The sequence below is a fragment of the Trichomycterus rosablanca genome, chromosome 8 (genome assembly GCF_030014385.1).
Source record: "Trichomycterus rosablanca isolate fTriRos1 chromosome 8, fTriRos1.hap1, whole genome shotgun sequence".
Lineage (NCBI taxonomy): Eukaryota > Metazoa > Chordata > Actinopteri > Siluriformes > Trichomycteridae > Trichomycterus > Trichomycterus rosablanca.
Genome location: NC_085995.1, coordinates 18,926,699 through 18,950,954, shown reverse-complemented (window position 1 = coordinate 18,950,954; position 24,256 = coordinate 18,926,699). Strand labels below are relative to the sequence as shown.

Below are 24,256 nucleotides of genomic sequence, written 5' to 3'. Positions count from 1 at the left end.
AAACTGGAGCACCCGGAGGAAACCCACGCAGACACGGGGAGAACGTGCAAACTCCACACAGAAAGGACCTGGACCAAAGTATAAATAAAATTATTGTGGAAAGTAAACTGAGCAAATAATACAATATGTGGAAGATATTCCAACTTGAACAACCTCTTTTAATAACCTGAGAAACTATATATAAAGTTCCTTTGGTTTGGGCTTAATGGTGATTCTGTGACACTAATAAACTAATAAAAATGGATTTTTCTTTGGTTTACAGAGCTTGACTTGTCTTGGATTGTAATACTCCACCCTATACCTGGTACACAGCCTAGGTCTAACTGTCAAAGTAGTTTTCAAAGATAATTTTGAGAGTTTTATAACATAGAACATCCTAAACTTTATTCATATTTACAACTTCAAATCAGAAAAAGTTGGGACAGCATGGAAAATGCAAATAATAAAAAAAAACACAGAGTTTCTTACATTTACTTTTACTTTTATTTCATTGCAGACAGGATGAACCTGAGATATTTCATGTTTTGTCTACTCAACTTCATTTCATATATTAATAAACATCCATTCCTGCATTTCAGGCCTGCAACACATTCCAAAAAAAGTTGGGACATTCCCGTCACTGAGAATACCAAGTGATTTAGTGTTTCAGCTTTTATTTTGTCCCATTCTTCCTGAAAACACGTCTTAAAATGTGCAACAGTACGGGGTCGTCGTTGTCGCTTTTTTCACTCTCTACTGGTGACAGGTCAGGACTGTAGGCAGGCCTATGCACCTGTACCCTCTTCTTCCATGCCATGCCATGCCTTTGTATTGTGTGCAGCATGTGGTTTTACATTGTCTTGTTGAAAACTCCCTGGAAAAGATGACGTCTTGAAGGCAGCACATGTTGTTCTAAGATCTCAATGTACTTTTCTGCATTAATGCTGCCATGACAGAAGTGTAAATTACATTTGCCAAGGGCACTGACACAGCCCCATACCATGACAGACCCTGGCTTTTGGACTTGTTGCTGATAACAGTCTGGATGGTCTTTTTCGTCACTGGTCCGGAGCACACGGTGTTCATTTTTTCCAAAAAATACCCAGAATGCTGATTCATCTTACCACAATACATGTTTTTACTGTGTGATGGTCCATCCTAGATGCCTCCGAGCCCAGAGAAGTTGACGCTGCTTCTAGACATGTTTCTAGACATAAGGCTTCTTTTTTGCACAGTAAAGTTTTAAGTGGCATTTGTGCATGTAACTCTGTATTGTAGTGCTTGACAAAGGTTTGCCAAAGTAATCTCTCACCCATGTGGTTTTATCAGCTATTGTTGAGTGGCGGTTATTGCAGCTATTGATGCAGTGCCATCTGCGAAATCGAAGATCACAGATCACAGGAATGGAGGTATATTAACAAATGAAATGAAGTTGATCAGACAAGACATGGAATATCTTGGGTTCAAACTGTCTGCAATCAAATCAAAGTCAAAGTAAATGTAAGGAACACTGCATTTTCATTTTATTTGCATTTTCCATACTGTCCCAGCCTTTTCTGATTTGGGGTTGTAAGTCCCTTTGGATAAATGTGCATTTAACATGTCATAGATACAAGTTACACACATGTTTTGGGATGTATAAGGGAATAGGTGAATGTCATGCAGATATAGGAAAAATACTGCAACCCTAAATTTGCAGATTAATCTATTGTTTATACAAATTACACTTGAGGAGGCAACAGTCCAATCAGTTTCCAGTGAATGTGACCCCATTACCAACAAATGTAGGGCCAGTGGTAGCTTAGTGCTGAAGGTACTGGACTAGTAATAAGAAGGTTGCCAGTTGTAGCCTCACCACCACCAAGTTGCCAAAGTTGGACCCCTGAGCAAGGACCCCTTCAGCCTTATTTGCTCAAACTGTATACAAAAAAACAGAAATGTAAGTCGCTTTGGATAAAAGCATCTGCTAAATGCTGAAAATGTAAAAAATGTAAATGTTACATTGCCCTCTATCCAGTGTTTCAGGCAGCACCCCCACTGCCAACCAATGTGCCCCCACAAGGTCCGCACCTGACCGCTGTTTGGCCCATCTTACCTCTGCTGGAGCTCCTCACTGCTGCAGTGCTTTGGGGGCAACAAGTTTGCAGCCACTGCTCTTCTCTGACTGCGTTTTCTGCCTATTGTTGTTGCTGGACCAGGCTGATGCATCTGGAGTGGCGCACTGCTGTAAGAACCCCCACTCAGCTGGCTAGCTTTGGCAGCTATTTCCCTTTTTTGCTGTTTTAATCTCTTGCCAGCAAACACTTTCCAATCCTCCAGCCTCAGCATGACTGGGACAATTGGCAGCAAGCACATCAGATCAGGCTGATCATGGATCCGGTGTGCTGTCGAGTTTGCAGGTAATGCTCAGCTGAGTGGTGTTTCCCAGGCTGCCATCCTGTGCCACCAAATGTCCTGTCCATTTACAACAAAAGAAAAGCTTTGTTGCCATCACTTTCCCAGCTTCCGTTTTGCCACCATCGTCTTCTTCTCCTCAGCTTGCTGCTTGCATTGCTTTTTGGAGTTTGCCTGGGCAGAAGAGGCATAGCTGTTTTTGTCGCAGAGTGGGCTTTACCACTTGGAGAAAGTTGTCAAATACCAGGCTGCCAGGAACTCATGGTACACAGCGTATACCATGCTCTCCATCTGTGAAGCAAGCTGGCGTAGTTTCTCCCCTCATTGGGGATCATGCTGATAAAGGTCTGGGACCGTGAACTTGCCAAGTTTAAGCTCGAGGTCAGCCAGGCCCATGACACGCCCTGTTTTGGGTGAGGTCCATGCAGTGGAGGGCTTTAGTAATTGTCTGGAAATGTGTAGCAGCGACAGGCGTTGTGCCAATATTGGGCAAAGATTCTTTGGAGAACAGTTGCACCTCTACGTAGGTTCGCTATTGACCGCTGCAGGTCTAATATCTATGTAACACGAACATTTGCACTAGGAAAGGACGCCAAACTTCTTTGGAGGAGCGCAGGTCTTCCCCAGGTCCGTAGGTATGTGGCAAGTCATGGTCACCCATGCTTCATGGTGGGATGCTAACTTTTGCAGTCTTAATATTGAACAATATACACTGATCAGCCATAACATTAAAACCACCTCCTTGTTTCTACAATCACTGTCCATTTTATCAGCTCCACTTACCATATAGGAGCACTTTGTAGTTCTAAAATTACTGACAGTAGTCCATCTGTTTCTCTTCAATGGTCAGGACTTTCCCAGGACCACTACAGAGCAGGTATAATTTGGATGATGGGTCATACTCAGCACTGCATTGACACTGACATGGTGGTGGTGTGTTAGTGTGTGTTGTGTGGGTATGAGTGGATCAGACACAGCAATGCTGCTAGAATTTTTAAACACCTCACTGTCACTGCTGGACTGAGAATAGTCCACCAACCAAAATATCCAGCCATTATCGCCCCATGGGCAGCATCCTGTGATCACTGATAAAGGTCTAGAAGATGACCAACTCAAACAGCAGCAACAGATGAGCGATCGTCTCTGACTTTACATCTACAAGGTGGACCAACTAGGTAGGAGTGTCTAATAGAGTGGACAGTGAGTGGACACGGTTTTTAAAAACTCCAGCAGTGCTTCTGTGTCTGATCCACTCATACCAGCACAACACACACTAACGCACCACCACCATGTCAGTGTCACTGCAGTGCTGAGAATGATCCACCCCCTATATAATACCTGCTCTGTGGTGGTCCTGGATGAGTCCTGACCATTGAAGAACAGCATGAAAGGGGGCTAACAAAGCATGCAGAGAAACAGATGAACTACAGTCAGTAATTGTAGAACTACAAAGTGCTTCTATATGGTAAGTGGAGCTGATAAAATGGACGGTGAGTGTAGAAACAAGGAGTTGGTTTTAATGTTATGGCTGAACAGTGTATATGATATATTGAATACTGAATAATATATTTAAAATGTGGGCAGCACAGTGGCTCATTGGGTAACACTGTTGCCTTACAGCAAGAGGTCTTGGGTGGAGTAGTCCGGGTACTTTCTGTGTGGTCCAGTTTCCTCCCACAGTCCAAAGACATGCAGTAAGGTTAATTTTAGATACTCTAAATGCCCTCGATGAGTGTGTATGTGTGTGTGCTCTGTGATGGACCGGCCACCTGTCCGGTGTGTTCCCTACAGTTCACCCAATAAATCGTACCCATCACAATCCTAAACAGGATAAAGCTGTGGTAAAATAGACAATGAATGATATTAAGAAGTAGACACTTACATTCTGGAAATCGTGGACCTCCACAACCTCATCAGTGCTGTTGCCCACTCTAATCATTTCCATTCTTTTAGCTGGATTGATCTCCATCAGGCTGTCAGTCTCCACACCGTCTAGCACAGCCTTGAACTCGTGGCTGTACATCTGCAAAAACACAATGTTTAGTTATCTAAACCTGGATATTGATTCAATTCGGATACGGGGTCGAAAACGAGATGATTTGGGCTTCACAGTAGTGAAGTGCAACTATAATCTTACTTGCACATCCTAAAGATTGCTAATATGATCATACATTTTTATTCATTTTAACAATGTTTAAAGTATATTTAGGTATATTTAGCCTACAGAGATGAAGTCCAAATATTGTCCAATTGGTGTAAGGAGAACAACTTAGCTCTGAATGCTTCAAAAACAAAAGAAATAATAATAGACTTCAGAAAGAAGAGGACAGACCATGCACCTCTACTTATTGATGGGATTTGTGTGCATGGAAAGAGTTTCTGATTTCAAGATTCTTGGAATGCACATAGCTGAGGACCTCTCATGGACTATCAACACTACAAAAACAGTGAAAAAAGCTCAATAAAGACTACATTTTCTGAGGATACTCAGAAAAAACAATCTGCAATTACAGCTTCTGGTGTCCTTCTACCGTTGCTCCATTGAGAGCATACTGACGTATTGTATCTCCACCTGGTATGCCAGTAGCTCAGCGGCTGACAAAAAAGTAATGCAGAGGGTCATCAACTTAGCACAAAAAAATCATTGGATGCCCTCTACCCTCTCTACAAGAACTCTTTTCCACTTGTTGCCTATGTAGAGCAAACAATATCCTTAAGGACCCCGCCCATCCAGGATATCATCTGTTTGAATTATTGCCTTCTGGAAAACGTTACAGATCAATCACATCAAGGACAAATAGGATGAGGAATAGCTTCTACCTTTGTACAATAAGAAAGCTGAACTCAATCTAATAATGTGCAATAATTAGTCAACAATGCTAAAAACTAATGGCAATTGGATAATGTGCAATAATTAGTCAGGCAATGCTACAAACTAAGCACCTTATACAGTTTCAAGCACCTTATATATGTACTTAATTATTGTGTATGTGTATCTTGTATGATAGCACCAATGAGTCTGCTTTCAATTTCACTGTACTGCATGCAGTGGAGTGACAATAAAGTATTCCATTCTATTCTATTCTATTTTTTCCTAATGCATTTCTTTTCTAAGTGGGTAGCACTGTCGCCTCACAGCAAGAAGGTCTAGGGTTTGATTCCCAGGTCGAGCGGTCTAGGTCCTTTCTGTGTAAAGTTTTTATGTTCTTCCTCCCACAGTCCAAAAACATGCAGACAGGTTAATTGTAGATACTAAATTACCTTAGGTGTGAATGTGTGAGTGTGTTTGCCCTGTGATGGACTGGCGACCCGGCCAGGGTGTTTCCTAAATTTTGCCCAGTGAATTATACCCACCGCAGCCCTGACTTGGATAAAGCAGTGGTATAACAGACAATGAATGAATACATTTAAGGAATCAGGCTTAACATTATGACCACCTTTCTAATATTGTGTTGGTCCACCTTTTGCTGCCAAAACAGCCCTGTCCCATCAAGGCATGGACTCCACTAGTGGCAGGGCACATTATCCTGCTGAAAGAGGCCACAGCCATTAGGGAATACCATTTCCATGAAAGGGTGTACAGTGTATCACAAAAGTGAGTACACCCCTCACATTTCTGCAGATATTTAAGTATATCTTTTCATGGGACAACACTGACAAAATGACACTTTGACACAATGAAAAGTAGTCTGTGTGCAGCTTATATAACAGTGTAAATTTATTCTTCTCTCAAAATAACTCAATATATAGCCATTAATGTCTAAACCACCGGCAACAAAAGTGAGTACACCCCTAAGAGACTACACCCCTAAATGTCCAAATTGAGCACTGCTTGTCATTTTCCCTCCAAAATGTCATGTGACTCGTTAGTGTTACTAGGTCTCAGGTGTGCATAGGGAGCAGGTGTGTTCAATTTAGTAGTACAGCTCTCACACTCTCTCATACTGGTCACTGAAAGTTCCAACATGGCACCTCATGGCAAAGAACTCTCTAAGGATCTTAAAAGACGAATTGTTGCGCTACATGAAGATGGCCAAGGCTACAAGAAGATTGCCAACACCCTGAAACTGAGCTGCAGCACAGTGGCCAAGATCATCCAGCATTTTAAAATAGCAGGGTCCACTCAGAACAGACCTCGCGTTGGTCGTCCAAAGAAGCTGAGTGCACGTGCTCAGCGTCACATCCAACTGCTGTCTTTGAAAGATAGGCGCAGGAGTGCTGTCAGCATTGCTGCAGAGATTGAAAAGGTGGGGGGTCAGCCTGTCAGTGCTCAGACCATACGCCGCACACTACATCAAATTGGTCTGCATGGCTGTCACCCCAGAAGGAAGCCTCTTCTGAAGTCTCTACACAAGAAAGCCCGCAAACAGTTTGCTGAAGACATGTCAACAAAGGACATGGATTACTGGAACCATGACCTATGGTCTGATGAGACCAAGATTAATTTGTTTGGTTCAGATGGTCTCAAGCATGTGTGGCGGCAATCAGGTGAGGAGTACAAAGATAAGTGTGTCATGCCTACAGTCAAGCATGGTGGTGGGAATGCCATGGTCTGGGGCTGCATGAGTGCAGCAGGTGTTGGGGAGTTACATTTCATTGAGGGACACATGAACTCCAATATGTACTGTGAAATACTGAAGCAGAGCATGATCCCCTCCCTCCGGAAACTGGGTCGCAGGGCAGTGTTCCAGCATGATAATGACCCCAAACACACCTCTAAGACGACCACTGCTTTATTGAAGAGGCTGAGGGTAAAGGTGATGGACTGGCCAAGCATGTCTCCAGACCTAAACCCAATAGAACATCTTTGGGGCATCCTCAAGCGGAAGGTGGAGGAGCGCAAAGTCTCGAATATCCGCCAGCTCCGTGATGTCGTCATGGAGGAGTGGAAAAGCATTCCAGTGGCAACCTGTGAAGCTCTGGTAAACTCCATGCCCAGGAGAGTTAAGGCAGTTCTGGGAAATAATGGTGGCCACACAAAATATTGACACTTCAGGAACTTTCACTAAGGGGTGTACTCACTTTTGTTACCGGTGGTTTAGACATTAATGGCTGTATATTGAGTTATTTTGAGGGAAGAATAAATTTACACTGTTATATAAGCTGCACACAGACTACTTTTCATTGTGTCAAAGTGTCATTTTGCATATCTGCAGAAATGTGAGGGGTGTACTCACTTTTGTGATACACTGTATATGGTCTGCGACAATGCTTAGGTAGGTGGTACATGTCAAAGTAACATCCACATGGATGGCAGGACCCAGGGTTTCCCAGCAGAACATTGGCCAAAGCATCACACCCATAGTGCATCCTGGTGCCATGTGTTCCCTAGGTAAGCGACGCACACACACCCGGCCATCCATGTGATGTAAAAGAAAACATGATTCATCAGACCAGGCCACCTTCTTTCAATGCTTCGTGGTCCAGTTCCGATGCTCATGTGCCCATTGTTGGCGCTTTTGGCGGTGGACAGGGGTCAGCATGGGCACCCTGACTGGTCTTCAGCATCTTCAGCAGCTTCAACATCTTCAGCAATTTGAGCTACAGTAGCTCGTCTGTTTACCACTGTTCCTTCCTTGGACCACTTTTGATAGATACTGACCACTGCAGACAGGGAACACCCCACAAAAGCTTTTTTTCCTGCTTCTAACACATCAACTTTAAGGATAAAATGTTCACTTGCTACCTAATATATCCCACCCACTAACAGGTGCCATGATGAAGAGATAATCAGTGTTATTCACTTCACCTGTCAGTGGATAATGTTATGCCTGGTCGGTGTATAATGTTGGCACAATGACTATCAATGTAGAAACTATCTTGTTTCGCTTACAGGTAGTATTTTTTTTTTTACAAATCTTATCACAGTGCTAAGTGTTGTTTTATATACAAACCTGGAAATTTGCCTGAAGACTGGATTGTTTTTAAAATAAAGAAACTGATTTCAAGTATAAATTCATATATGACTCCTAGCAATTATGTAGATTTTTGCATCTTGTAGCTGTCTTGTAGCTTGTAGCTCTTTATTTTTATTATTTTTAACTGCTCCAAGTACATCTGTGTTTTCCAGTCAATTGATTATTCTGATAATACGTCGAAACAGATCTTAAGTAATCTTTATTAATAAGCTGTTTTTATAATGATGACTTTAGCTGTGAGATGAGGATTGATTAGTGGTTTGGTCAGGAATTAATTTGTTTATTTCTTTACCAATCAAAGTCCAAGTCAACACCAAAGTACAAAGACATCAATATTCTTCCAGTCTTGCATCTTTATTGTCTAGATTTCACATCCACAGAGGCTGACAGAAAAGACTTTAGTCTGGATAGAATACAGATGAAACAGATATAGTGAAGGACTGCAGCTTTGTCTGGCTCATCTGCCAGTGTGTCTCCTTTGAGACTGTGGTTTGTTAATCTTTGTAGAGATTTATTATAAAAAAAATACAAAGATATTCAAGCATATCAAATTACAAGCCCAAATCAGAAAAAGTTGGGACAGTATGGAAAATGCAAATAAAATAAAAATGCAGTGTTCCTCCATTCCTGCATTTTATAATGCATGTTATAATAAAAGTTTGGACGGGGGCAATTTAGGGCTATTAATGAGGTAAAAAAAACTAAATAATGTGATGTGATTTCAAACAGGTGATGTCAACAGGTGATTGTAATCATGGTTTGGTACAAAAGCAGCATCCAGGAAAGGCTGAGTCACAAATGCGTGAGAAAATTGTTAAAATGTTTAAAACAATGTACCTCAAAAAAAGATTGGAAGAGATTTGCATATTTCTCCCTCTACAGTGCATAATATCATTAAATGATTCAAGCAGTTGAGCAGACAAAACATGAAATATCTCAGGTTCATCCTGTCTGCAATCAAATTAAAGTCAAAGTAAATGTAAGAGACATTTTTTTCTGATTTGGGGTTGTAATAATGTCTCTTGTTCCTTTGCCTTTCCTGAATCCTGGCTCTTGTCTATGTTAAATGGTCTTGATCATGAATTTACTGCTATGTGGTATAAAGGCAATCATACAGTGACATATTACAGCCAAGCAAAATAAATACATATATAAATAAATACAAATAAACCCTTCAAATGCAATCATAAAGTCCATTTGATCAATTTCCTGTTTGTATAAGCACAAATACAAAACAACCAAGGTTTGTGTGCATAAAGCCTACCTTTACTTAGCAACGTGTCGCTCATTACTTGGCAGCATGACTCATTACTTGGCAACATCATCAAGACAGTGATGATCTGTGGCACTCGCTGTGAACATATTATGTCGCTTCGAAAGACGTAATGAAGAGTTTCATTTTTTGTTTTTTTATGCTTTGCAGCAATACGCCTCCGTACAATCGTACAACCCTAAATCAGTAAAAGTTTCTTACATTTACCTTGACTTTTATTTGATTGCAGACAGGATGAACCTGAGATATTTCATGTTTTATCTGCTCAGCTTCATTTCATTTATTAATAAACATCCATTCCTACATTTCGGACCTGCAACACATTCCAAAAAAATTGGGACAGTAAAGCATTTACCACTTTGTAATGTTGCCATTCCTTTTCACCACACTTAAAAGACGTTTTGGTACCGAGAATACCAAGTGATTTAGTGTGTGAGGTTTTATTTTGTTCCATTCTTCCTGCAAACACGTCTTAAGACGTGCGACGGTACGGGGTCGTCGTTGTCTCATTTTTTATTTCAAAATTCTCCACACATTCTCTATTGGACAGGCCAGTCCAGTACCCGTACCCTCTTCTTCCACAGCCATGCCTTTGTAATGTGTGCAGCATGTGGTTTTGCCTTATCTTGTTGAAAAATGCATGGACAACCCTGGAAAAGATGACGTCTTGAAGGCAGCACATGTTGCTCTAGGATCTCAATGTACTTTTCTGCATTAATGCTGCCATCACAGAAGTGTAAATAACCTGTACCAAGGGCACTGACACAGCCCCATACCATCACAGACCCTGGCTTTTGGACTTGTTACTGAAACAGTCTGGACGGTCCTTTTCGTCTTTGGTCCGGAGCACACGGCGTCCATTTTTTCCAAAAAAGACCTGGAATGTAGATTCATCTGACCACAATACACGTTTCCACTGTGTGATGGTCCATCCTAGATGCCTCTGAGCCCAGAGAAGTTGACGCTGCTTCTGGACATGGTTAACATAAGGCTTCTTTTTTGCACAGTAAAGTGGCATTTGTGCATGTAACTCTGTATTGTAGTGCTTGACAAAGATTTGCCAAAGTAATCCCTCACCCATGTGGTTATATCAGCTATTGTTGAGTGTTGGTTCTTGATGCAGTGCCGTCTGAGGGATCAAAGATCACAGACATTAAGCTTAAGCTTGCACCCTTGGCTTTTAGGCAGTGAAATTCCTCCAGATTCCTTGAATTGTTTAATGATATCATGTACTGTAGAGGGAGAAATATGCAAATTCCTTCCAATCTTTCTTCGAGGTACATAGTTTTTAAACATTTCAATCATTTTCTCATGCATTTGTTGACAAACTGGAGATTATTTTGGTTTGTACCAAACCATGATTACAATCACCTGTTGACATCACCTGTTTTGAATCACATCATCATTTAGTTTTTTCACTTTACTACTAGCCCTAAATTGCCCACATCCCAACTTTTTGGGGAATGTGTTGCAGGCCTGAAATGCAAGAATGGAGGTATATTAACAAATGAAGTTGAGCAGATAAAACATAAAATATCTTGGGTTCAAACTGTCTGCAATCAAATAAAAGTCAAGGAACACTGCATTTTTATTTTATTTGCATTTTCTATGCTGTCCCAACGTTTCTGATTTGGGGTTGTATAAACTGACTTCCTTCAATCTGCTGGCCATGGAGATTTTATAGCAATTCAAACAATAGTATGATTTAGTCAGCCCTTCAATTGAATCCCTTTCAATATCTTGAAATACTTCAACTGTAAAACATTCCTGCTACTGATTCTTATGGTTTAGAGATTATCTCAGGACCTGTCTGGGTTCTTTTGTGTAGCTGTCCTTGGCCAAAGTGTTTCAGCAACTGATTCTTTTAAAAAGATTTTTCGTGTATTTCTTCTATCTTTGAATTTTGTTTGACTTTTCCATCAGTATCTTTTAGCATACCCAAGGCTAATATTTATTTATTTATAGTCTTGCATACTTTCTGAAAAACAGTCTTTTTGTTTGGTTTCATTTTCGACATTTTTACAGATATTGTACTATTGATCCTTGTCTTTTCTAGCTGCTCTTAGGAATCCATTCATTGGTTTTCTCTTATGATTCATGTTTTGCTTTTAGTTTCTTTTTTAAATCTCCATTTTCTTCTGGCATCTATTTTGTTTTTGTAGACGGTGAGATGTCCAAACGTATTTGGATACATGACCATGAGTTTGTTGGAAATGGTTTTAAAATACACAGATTAGGCATAACATTATGACCACCTTCCTAATATTGTGTTGGTCCCCCTTTTGCTGCCAAAACACCCCCGACACATCGAGGCATGGACTTCACTAGGGTGGTCTGCAACAATGCTTAGGTAGGTAGTTCATGTCAAAGTAACATCCACATGAATGGCAGGACCCAAGGTTTCCCAGCAGAACATTGCCCAAAGCATCACACTGCCTCCGCCGGCGTGCCTTTATCACATAGTGCATCCTGGTGCCATGTGTTCCCCAGGTAAGTGACCCCTGCCCTGATTGAGGAGAGCGAGACATATTATCTAATCAAATCAAATCAAATCCAATCCAATCCAATCCAATCAATCAATCAATCAATCAATCAATCAATCAATCAATCAATCAATCAATCTATCAATCTATCAATCTATCTATCTATCTATCTATCTATCTATCTATCTATCTATCTATCTATCTATCTTTCTATCTTTAAACCAAGCATTATGTCTTTATAGAGCTTGCTTTGTGCACAGAGGCACAGTAATGCTGGAACAGAAAAGGGCCTTCCCTAAATTGTGAAGTGGAAGCATATACAGCTTCAGCCATAACATTAAAACCACCTCCTTGTTTCTACACACATTGTCCATTTTATTAGCTCCACTTACCATATATAAGCATTTTGTAGATATACAATTAGTGACTGTAGGCCATCTGTTTCTCTGCATGCTTTGTTAGCCCCCATTCATGCTGTTCTTCAATGGTCCTGTGTGGGTCCTGACCATTGAAGAACAGGGTGAAAGCAGTCTAAAAAAGTATGTAGAGAAATAGATGGATGGATAGTCAGTAATTGTAGAACTACAAAGTGCTTCTATATGGTAAGTGGAGCTGATAAAATGGACAGTGAGTGTAGAAACAAGGAGGTGGTTTTAATGTTATGGTTGATTGGTGTAGTTTCAAATGTGGTTTTAGTTGCTTAATAAATAAATGTAAAAAATGTCATTGTAGAATTTAGGCTTAAGTCTTTTCATTAAAAAAAAAATTTCTCCCTTGTTGTACCCTAATTCAGTCGTGACCAACTGGAACTCACCACTGCCGCCACCTCCCCCCTCCCCCTTCCCCCTCTGGTTTTATCAGACCAGAGCATCTTGTTTCTCATGGTTTGAGAGTCCTCTAGGTGCCTTTTGGCAAACTTCAAGCGGGCTGTCATGTGCCTTTTACTAAGGAGTGTGGTTGATCTGCCCGGATGGTTGATCTTCTGATAGGTTCTCCCATCTCCACAAGGATATGCTGGAGCTCTGTCAGAGTGATCCTCAGGTTCCTGCTCACCTCCCTGGCCAAGCCCATTTTCCCCGATCGCTCAGTTTGGCCAGGCGGCCAGGTCTAGGAAGATTTTTGGTGGTACCCACCTTCTTCCATTTATGAATGATGGTGGCCACTGTGCTCTTTGGGACGTGTAAAGCTGCAGCAATTTTGTCTGTACCCTTCTCCAGATCTATATCTTGACACAATCCTGTTTCTGAGCTCTGCAGATAATTCCTTTGACCACATGGCTTGGAGTTTGCTCTGATATGCACTGCCAATTGTGGGACCTAATATAAGCAGGTGTTGGCAATCCCCAATCATGTCCAATCAATTAAATGCACCACAGGTGGCCTCCAATTAAATTGTAGAAACATCTCAAGCAGTATCAGTGAAAACAAAATGCACTTCAGCTCACTTTTTAGTGTCATATCAAAGGGTGTGCACAATTGTGTACATTAGAATGAGTCTGTAATGTAATAAAATGTGGAGAACATGAAAGGGGTGTATAGACTTTCCAGCTTGACTGTAGGTGCCAGTCCAAAGCCTGGATATAGAAGGAAGGTTGGAAAAGTGATAGTTCTTCCTCTTACTCCTCGTTAAAACAAATAGATTTTGGAAACAGACAGCACATCAACACTACACAGTTAACACCACCAGGATGACTGCAAAACTACCCAGCATTCTCATGAAGTGTGAACACACAAGGTCAAATCTGGAAGCCTTGGGCCGGAACATCGCACTTTACTGAAAAGCAGTAGGGATGGATGCACAAAGGAATCAAACTGTATCACTTATGATGGAAAGATAAGATACATACACATGGGGTAAGGAATTGATGTCTAAAGCTGCAGCCCACACCCTCATAGCCTGGAAGCTGATCAACGGAAGGCTGATCACAGCATGCTTAATGACGCAACATGCCAAGGTCTCCATAATACAGTGTACAAGACACATCACAGCATAGTCACATGAACATTGTGTACTGAATTGTTAAATCGCTCCCAGGCATCCAACGCTTAAAAACACTCCCAGTGAAATCCAAAAGCGGCCAGCTAATAAGAGATGACAAGGAAAAAAGCGGCACAATGGATAAACCGCTTTAAAGACACTAATTTGCCCAGAACCTACTGTAGCATGACAAGTTGGCAACACATCTACCAGATCACAGGAACGTGCACACCAGCATGGAGCTGTTCAGCAAGGTGGAAATCAAAAGAACTGTCAGACAACCTAAAAACGGTAAAGACACCAGGCCTCGACAATTGAGGGGTAGTACAAAGACATTAAAACAAATGAGTAACAACAAGGCAACAAGCAATGGGTATCTCTCCCTCACACACACACACACACACATAAAAAGAGAAGGGGGAAATTGAAAAGGGGGGTTCAGTCCATCAGCATTGTTAGAAGCAAATTAAAGAATGAAAGGAAAGGATTCAATTTAGAATAAAATGCAGCAGTATGACATTTCAAAGTGAACGCTATCTTCTCCAGTCTAGAGAAAATACAGAATATCTTCGAGCCACAGTGGAAGTGGATGTGGTTTTGTGGACCTCCACAATAGTAAAATAAGACGTCTCATTATTAAAGAAGTTAAAGCCAGAATATCTGACTGAAATTGAGTTAATGAAGATCTAGTGGAGGGACCAAATATTGAGAAAAAGGTACACATGCTGATGTTAATGCTTAAAATCTTCATTATTATCACATTATCAAACCAAAATTTATGTAAGGTAGTAAAAAAATTTGACTTGGACAGTGAGGAAGAACATTCATCAAAGTGATTTATCAAACTGTGATAGTGTACCATTGCACATGGTGTACTAATATACACTATATTGCCTAAAGTGTCTGCCTTCACACGCATATGAACTTGAGTAACATCCCATTCTTAATCCATAGGGTTTAATATAATCAGTGTGCTTTACACCACTGCATCCGACGCTTTGCATTGCTTTTGGTGATGTAAGGCTTGGGCTCGGCCATGGAAACCCATTCCATGAAGCTCTCTACACACTGTCCTTGTGCTAATCTGAAGGTTACATGAAGTTTGGAGGTCTGTAGCGATTGACTCTGCAGAAAGTTGGCGATCTCTGCGCACTATGCGCCTCAGCATTCGCTGAACCCGCTCTGTTATTTTACGTGGCCTACCACTTCGTGGCTGTCATTCCCAATTGCTTCCACTTTGTTATAATACCACTGACAGTTGACTGTGGAATATTTAGTAGCAAGAAAATTTCACGACTGGACTTGTTGCACAGGTGGCATCCTATCACGGTACCACACTGGAATTCACTGAGCTCCTGAGAGCGACCCATTCTTTCACAAATGTTTGTAGAAGCAGTCTGCATACCTAGGTGCTTGGTTTTATACACCTGTGGGCATGGGAGTAATTGGAACACCTGAATTCAATGATCTGGATGGGTAAGTGAATACTTTTGGTAATATAGTGTATTTTACTTATGGCTCAGTGGGTAGCATCGTCACCTCACAGCAAGAAGGTCCTGGGTTTGATTCCCAGGCGGAGCAGTCCAGGTCCTGTCTGTGCTAAGTTTGTATGTTTTCCCCGTGTCTGTGTGGGTTTCCTTCTAGAGCTCTGGTCTCCTTTCACAGTCCAAAGACGTGCTAGTGAGGTGAATTGGAGATACAAAATTGGCCATGACTGTGTTTGACATTAAAGACTTGAACTGATGAATCTTGTGTAATGAGTAACTACCTGTCCTGTCATGAATGTAACCAAAGTGTGTAAAACTTTATGTTACAACCTTTATAAATAAATAAATATTGCTTTGTCCTACCATTGTTCTAAAAAGCAGTACCCAACTCATGTTCCCAAACACTGTTAGTTTTACTAAAGTGATTTTTGGCGAAAGTCCAGGCTTAAAAGGTCATCCCAAAGCTGCCCTGTGGGAAGACAGGCATGATTCAGAAAGTGGGAAGAACAAATTGTATACAGTGGTATCTTGTAACTTAACGTCCCCTAAACTCAAAATCTTTGAAACCCAACACCCTTTGTCGAGAAATTTGTAACCTTAAACTTGAAGTGTCCCTTAAACTCAACATGTTCAGTTTGTTTTTTAAAAATGTACAGTCGCTTTGTTCAGCGCTTGGCTTGAGTGGTGAGGTAAAACGTCATCAAAGTGTGAATATGAGACGAATCTGCATTTGTGTGGAATAACAGTCAAATCAACTCTGAAAGCTCCACATGAATCTGTGTTTATCTGTATTTAGCCTCCTGTTTCACTTTTAAACTTGTGTTACAGCTCGAGGTTCTGAGAAATTCTGAGAATCAGCTTAACTTGACTTTATGTATTAAAGGAACAGCATAGGCACATTAAATCGCTCTTAATTATTACTGCTCATAAGTTCTCTCCACTAATGAAATTCCTCGCTTGTTGGTTTAGTATTTAGTCAGCCACTGATTGTGCAAGTTCTCCTACTTAGAAAGATGAGAGAGGTCTGTAATTTTCATCATAGGTACACTTCAACTATGAGAGACAAAATGAGAAAAAAAAATCCAGGAAATCACATTGTAGGATTTTTAAAGAATTTTTTTGTAAATTATGGTGGAAATAAGTATTTGGTCAAAAACAAAAATTCAACTCAATACTTTGTAACATAACCTTTGTTGGCAATGACAGAGGTCAAACGTTTCCTGTAAGTCTTCACCAGGTTTGCACACTGTAGCTGGTATTTTGGCCCATTCCGCCATGCAGATCTCCTCTAGAGCAGTAATGTTTTTGGGCTGTCGCTGGGCAACACGGATTCCACAAATGTTCTATGGGGTTGAGGTCTGGAGACTGGCTAGGCCACTCCAGGACCTTGAAATGCTTTTTACGGAGCCACTCCTTCGTTGCCCGAGCGGTGTGTTTGGGATCATTGTCATGCTGGAAGACCCAGCCACGTTCCATCTTCAATGCTCTCACTGATGGAAGGAGGTCTTGGCTTAAAATCTAACGATACATGGCCCTGTTCATTCTTCCCTTAACACGGATCAGTCGTCCTGTCCCCTTTGCAGAAAAACAGCCCCAAAGCATGATGTTTCCACCCCCATGCTTCACAGTAGGTATGGTGTTCTTGGGTTCCTCTTCTTCCTCCAAACACGACGAGTTGAGTTTTTACCAAAAAGTTCCATTTTGGTTTCATCTGACCACATGATATTCTCCCAATCCTCTTCTGGATCATCCATATGCTCTCTGGCAAACTTCAGATGGGCCTGGACATGTACTGGCTTAAGCAGGGGGACATGCCTGGCACTGCAGGATTTGAGTCCCTCTCGGAGTAGTGTGCTACTGATGGTAGCCTTTGTACTTTGGTCCCAGCTCACTGCAGGTCATTCATCAGGTCCCTCTGTGTAGTTCTGGGATTTTTGCTCACCGTTCTCATGATCATTTTGACCACACGGGATGAGATCTTGACCCCAAGGGAGATTATCAATGGTCTTGTATGTCTTTCATTTTCTTAGAATTGCTCCCACAGTTGATTTATTCACACCAACCTGCTTGCCTATTGTAGATTAACTTTTCCCAGCCTGGTGCAGGTCTACAATTTTCTTCCTGGTGTCCTTCGACAGCTTTTTGGTCGAGTTTGGAGTCTGACTGTTTGAGGCTGTGGACAAGTGTCTTTTATACAGATAACGAGGTCAAACAGGTGCCATTAATACAGGTAACAAGTGGAGGACAGAAAAGCTTCTTAAAGAAGAAGTTACAGGTCTGTGAGAGCCAGAAATCTTGCTTGTTTGTTATTGACCAAATACTTATTTTCCACCATAATTTACAATTTTTTTTTTTTTTAATCCTACAATGTGATTTTCTGGTTTTTAATTCTCATTTTGTCTCTCATAGTTGAAGTGTACCTATGATGAAGATTACAGACCTCTCTCATCTTTCTAAGTAGGAGAACCTGCACAATCAGTGGCTGACTAAATACTTTTTGACCCCACTGTAAGTCACGTTAAGCTTTGTGCACCACCGCCACACTCCAAAGGAAATAATGGCAAAGCTAGCACAAAAAGTGATTGTCACTTCTCATGTGAATGGGTCGGTACAGGATGGAATACGGTATTCCAAGATCAATCATCTCCACGATTAAGAAGCATAAGGAAACAATAAAAAAGTTAAGGTAATGAGCAGGTTTTATTGTATTCTTTATTAATATAACTGTTTTCATTTGTAAGTCACTGTTTTTATATAATATTTGTGTTATTTTCAGTGTATAAGTGTCAAAAACAACCCCAGTATTTTATATTAGCCTAAAATATATGCAGTTCCACGGGACCATGGAATGCATTAACAGGTTTCCCATACATCCTGATGGAAAAAAAACAAAACCTTGTAACTCAACGACTTTTAAAATTAACACCACTCCCAGAACCAATTTATGTTGAGTTTTAAGGTACCACTGTATCATGAAAATATGAAATACAACATCACAAATAGAGTTAATACCTCTCTTATGTTAAAATTTTAAAGGCCGTATCTAATATAGGCATCATCATACATGATGACATGACCTGAACTATGTGGGTGAAACACATCAACAGATTGCTAGAAAAATTTTCGAGATTAAGTGTTAATGAAGAAGTAAGCAGTGCAAGCATGTAGGATTGAGGACTGTATATTCAGGAATGTATCTCCAACCTACACCATAGCAACACCGGAAAATGAAGCCTTTTGAATATGAGTTGACCAATAATAAAATAAGGAATCTAAATATGTAAAGGTGATTTTCTCACCTTTGGAACCTTCCCGCCCGGTATAAATAGGGTAATAAGTTGGTCCTGGGATCTAAAAAACGTTCTAAGCAACAATAAAGGTTTATAACAAAAAAAAAATCTGGGGCTGCTTAGGTGGTGCAGCGGTAAAAACACACTAGCACACCAGAGCTGAGATTTCGAACACATCATTTAGAATCTCAGCTCTGCCGTCCGGCTGGGCTGGGTGGCTACATGAACAACGGGTTTTCTTCCGGGTGCTCCGGTTTCCTCCCACAGTCCAAAGACATGCAAGTAAGGTGAATTGGAGATACAAAATTGCCCAGGCCTGTGTTTGATATAACCTTGTGAACTAAAGAATCTTGTGTAATGAGTAATTACTGTTCCTGTCATGAATGTAATTAAAAGTGTAAAACATGACGTTAAACTCCCAATAAACAAACAAACAAACATGAACAATGATTGGCTGTTGTTCACACAGGGTGGGAAAGTCGGTCCAGGGTTCCTCATAACTGATGCAGCTACAACCTCTGCCGGCTGATTGATGGTGCCTGCACAGAGTCGAGGAATAATGTGTTGTTCAGGGTGTGGCTCTCTGTATGCAAAGCTGATCCGCATAGGAACTCGCCTCATGTGGGTAAAAAGATGCAGTCGGCTAGTGCACACGTGTCGGAGGGGTGAGCAGTGGAGGGTAGTAACGGTACAGAGGAAGCGTAATGCAATCAGGGTACTTAGATACGGCTAGATTAGGCTGAAAACTGTATTTTCTTTCTAGCTATCAGTCATTAAGAAAGAAACATCATCTCTGTAAGACTGATCTAAATTTGCTAAGCAAAAATAAATAGTGTGGGAAAAGAGAAGGTAGACTACGAAATATATGGATCCCCAAAGGTTTTAACCCAGTTGGAGAACATTTAAAAGTCACAAACCAATTGATGTGTAAAGTGACAGTGCTAATGAGTTAATCGGATAACACTCACTCTTTTGTAAATTCACTCTCTGTACCCTGAAAACAAGCCAAACCTCTTCAAAAGTGACAAAATCAAAGAAAGACGGCTCACAGAGTCAGTCACACATAACAAGTCACTGGCATGAAATGATAATTTTAGTTCAACACCTGAGCAAGAGATTTCCTGCAAAGACGAAAGAGATTTTAATGCAACTGACAGAGCAAACAAAAGAAAAGATAAAGGACATCCCTATCTGGTTTCACGGGAGAAAGAACAGGCACCATTAGTATAAACACTGGTTTGGGGGGAGGAATATAACAATCTTATCCAAGACGTAAAATAAACTTCACATCCAAATCTGAGTAGAACTGTAGAGCGTAAAATATTTTCACTCAATTTGATTCAACACCTTCTTTGTGTCCAAAGAAACAATAACTTCAGGATCAGAGGGGGAATATGTTGTAGAAATGACATCTAAAAGTGTGTAAACATTTAAAAATGAAGCTTTTAACCTACTTATACCTAAAAGCATTAAGCGCTGGTCATTTGACCTTTGAGACTACCTACTACTAGTGTTGGTTTTGCCTACTTATTGTTTTGGTCTCCCTTTTGCTGCCAAAACAGCCCTGACCCATTAAGGCATGGACTCCACTAGACCACTGAGGGTGTGCTGTGGTATCTTGCACCAAGATGTTAGCGGCAGATCCTTTAACTCCTGTAAGTTGCAAGGTGGCGCCTGCATGGATCAGACTTGTTTGTCCAGTACATCCCACAGATGCTTGATTGGATTGAGATCTGGGGATTTTGGAGGCCAAGTCAACACCTCAAACTCGTTGTTGTGCTCCTCAAACCATTCCTGAACCATTTTTTGCTTTGTGGCAGGGCGCTTTATCCTGCTGAAAGAGGCCACAGTCATCAGGGAGTACCGTTTCCATAAAAGGGTGTACATTGTCTGCAACAATGCTTAGGTAGGTGGTAGGTGTCAAAGTAACATACACAGGGATGGCAGGACCCAAGGTTTCCCAGCAGAACATTGCCCAAAGCATCACACTGCCTCCACCAGCTTGTCTTCTTCATATAGTGCATCCTAGTGCCATGTGTTCCCCAGGTAAGCGACACACACGCACCCGGCCATCCACGTGATGTAAAAGAAAACGTGATTCATCAGACCAGGCCACCTTCTTCCATTGCTCTGTGGTCCAGTTCTGATGCTCACGTGCCCATTGTTGGCGCTTTCGGCAGTGGACAGGGGTCAGCATGGGCACCCTAATTGGTCGGCGGCTAAGCAGCCCCATACACGACAAACTGCGATGCACTGTGTATTCTGACACCTTTCTATCAGAACCACTTGCTGCCTAATATATCCCACCCACGAACAGGTGCCATGATGAAGAGATAATTAGTGTTCTTCACTTCACCTGTCAGTGGTCATAATGTTATGTCTGGTCGGTGTATAACGTGCCTTTAGACAAGGATGCTGATATTGATACAGAATAGCACAATCTCTAGATAACACATCTTGCACAAAGCAAGTTTTGTTTTTTAGCTTAACCTGCCTTGGCCAGTGTGTTATTTATTAATAGGCAGTAATTTATTAGCTGTAACCAGCATTTAGAGTTTTGTGTTAAAAAGAAAATCAGATTTTATGCCTAATATAACTTAGATATTAGTTTTATGCTGCTTCTCATTAAATTCTTAGTCGTGTTGGTGCTTGAGGTGTGTCTGAGAGTGGAATGCACAGAGTTAAGCAACATGTCTGTCATTAAGCTGTAAAATGTTGTAAGCAGATAAGGAACAATAGTCAGCACAGAATGGAGGTTCCAAAGTCCAACACCAAGTGTTGAAATCGTAATGTGACTAGATTAGTATAAAAAGAGGCCCACAGTTCTGTTCCTTGTTCTTCAGCATACATACTGCTGTAAGAACACACAATTGTGATTTAATAAATGTTTTTCAGTCCAGTCCGTTGGTAACATTTGACTTGAATTCTCACCACATTTTTCCATGACATAACACGTTTTTAAATGCATAAATGAAATAAAAGCAAAACAAGGGTATTTTAGCCTACTTTTAATTATAATTTATTTATTAGCCTATACCTCATTGTATCATTTGTTTATTGTATGGGCCTAGGAACTGAAAATGCCTCAACTTCTAAATAACATACATTTTTGACTACAATCCCCAATTTGCTATCTCTGCTGACCTCCACTCCTGACTATGACACGTGTAGTAGCCATCGGCTTATTTTTCACCTGCATGAGGCGATAGCATATGGAGATCTGCATCGCACATGGATAGTCACACACTGATCTCCATTATCCCCATCTCCAGCGTGTTTGATCAGCCAACAGATGTAATACCCCTCCCCCACCAATTTTCCTCCCAGTCTAGTCGTGTCCAATTAACCAATTGCATTATGCTTCCTCTCTACTGATGCTGATCTCTACTTCTGATCGAGAAAAGCGAGACTGACACACGCCCACTCCGCCACGTGTGCAGTAGCCGACTGCATCTTTTCACCTGCATGAGGCGAGTTTATATGCGGATCAGCTTTGTGTACAGAGGGCCACACCCTGATCAATGCATTATTCCTTAACCAGCCAGCAGAGGTCGTAATTGCATCAGTTATAAGGTCCTTATCCGGCTCCCCACCCTGTATGAACAACAGCCAATCGTTGTTCATGTGGCAGAGCAAAGCCAATCATGTTGTTTATCTGGCAGAGCTGGTGTGCTAGCGTGTTTTACCGCTGCGCCACCTGAGTGGCCAGATGGCATTTACACCTTTGACTGAGCCAATCATTGTCCGTATTCCAAGCTGTTTTGTCTAGATGAGTATGGAAGTGTAAAGCTTTTCAGTTCCAAACTCACATGTCTCTGTGAAATCATCACTTACCCAGGATAATAACCTCAAATAGCAGATAGTGTTATGGAACCATGCTCAAACATTCAAAAATTAATACGCTTTATAATGCTTTATAATCATAGCAGCAAATCTTGCAGCAGTATCCTATATTTTGTAGTACATGACCTTCGCACCTTAAAAAAAAACAGTTCATACATTGCATTTAGTACATTTAAATATTATAAAATGTTCCTTTTCATCAGGGCCAAGTGTTGTAACAAAGCAGCACTTATAACCTCTTCCACACATTATGCTGATCCTATTATGTCAAATTTGACAGAGCAAAACCCAGATTTGGACAAACTCATTACACAGATAGAGGTAAATTTAGGTAAATCTATTATAGCTCAGTTGCAGTCTGACGAGCATACAAAGCGTTGTCATAAGCAGCATTCAGAAGTGACACTGTCTAACGTTATGTTACGCAATCAGACATGAAAGAACCTCCTATTTTTAGAGCTGAGGGCTTAGACAAGTTTACTGTGCAATAGTGGGAAATTTTAATGACTTTATATTTAGGAAAAAGGGTAAACATTTGCAGGAGATTTTGAATAGACTTTAAGGCAAGGAGAGTTATGTGATGAGGATACAGTCACGAAATGACACATCAGTTACTCACTTTAGGAGCCCAAGTGTAATCATTAACATTTTGAAGCAGGACTTTAGTGAAATGACATATCCAGCATGCCACTGGTTGATTTCAATAATATGTTACCACTGTTAGGTAAGGATGCACTGGATTATTGAATAAGGCTCAAAAAGACCATGGATTGAAGTCATAGCAAACCTGACCCAAGTCATGAAGTCATGATGCAACAAACTTGACTGGAAACTGTTTGAAGAACAAGTGTCTTCAAGTTTAAGCCTGCAAAGGAAATGGTCAGGTTGCGAAATTCAAGAGAGTCTTGATGATCATAGGACAGTAGTAGCCTAGTGGGTAGAGCTTTGGGCTATCAATTGAAAGGTTGAGAAATTAAATCCCAGCTCTGCCATGCATCCACGTTGGGCCCTTGTTCAAGGCCCTTAACCTTCAGAGCTCCAGGGGCGCCATGCAATGGCTGGCCCTGTGCTCTGACCCCAGCTTCCAAACAAGCTGGATATGTGAAGAAAGAATCAGGTATTATGACCACCTTCTTGTTTCTACAGTCACTGTCCATTTTATCAGCTCCACTTACCATATAAAAGCACTTAGTTGCACGTAGTTCTACAATTACTGACTGTAGTCCATCTGTTTCTCTACATACCTTTTTAGCCTGCTTTAACCCTGTTCTTCAATGGTCAGGACCCCCACAGGACCACTAGAGAGCAGGTATTATTTAGGTGGTTGATCATTCTCAGCACTGCAGTGACAATGACATGGTGGTGGTGTGTTAGTGTGTGTTTTGCTGGTATGAATGGATCAGAGAGCAGCACTGCTGGAGTTTATAAATACCGTGTCCACTCACTGTCCACTCTAGTAGACCCTCCTACCTAGTTGGTTCACCTTGTAGATGTAAAGTCAGAGACGATCGCTCATCTATTGCTTCTGTTTAAGTTGGTCATCTTCTAGACCTTCATCAGTGGTCACAGAATGCTGCCCACAGGGTGCTGTTCACTGGATTTTTGGTTGGTG

At 41.1% G+C, this 24,256-nt stretch overlaps 1 protein-coding gene across 2 annotated transcripts in view; it reads right to left on the bottom strand.

Moving 5' to 3' along the window:
- The window catches only part of tnmd (tenomodulin), a 199,858-nt gene that overhangs the window by 81,274 nt on the left and 94,328 nt on the right, over positions 1–24,256 (bottom strand). For both annotated transcript variants that reach the window (XM_063000545.1, XM_063000546.1), the window contains exon 3: positions 4,256–4,396. In XM_063000545.1, the coding sequence (XP_062856615.1) occupies positions 4,256–4,396 (141 nt within the window). The remainder of the gene's footprint in view (positions 1–4,255; positions 4,397–24,256) is intronic.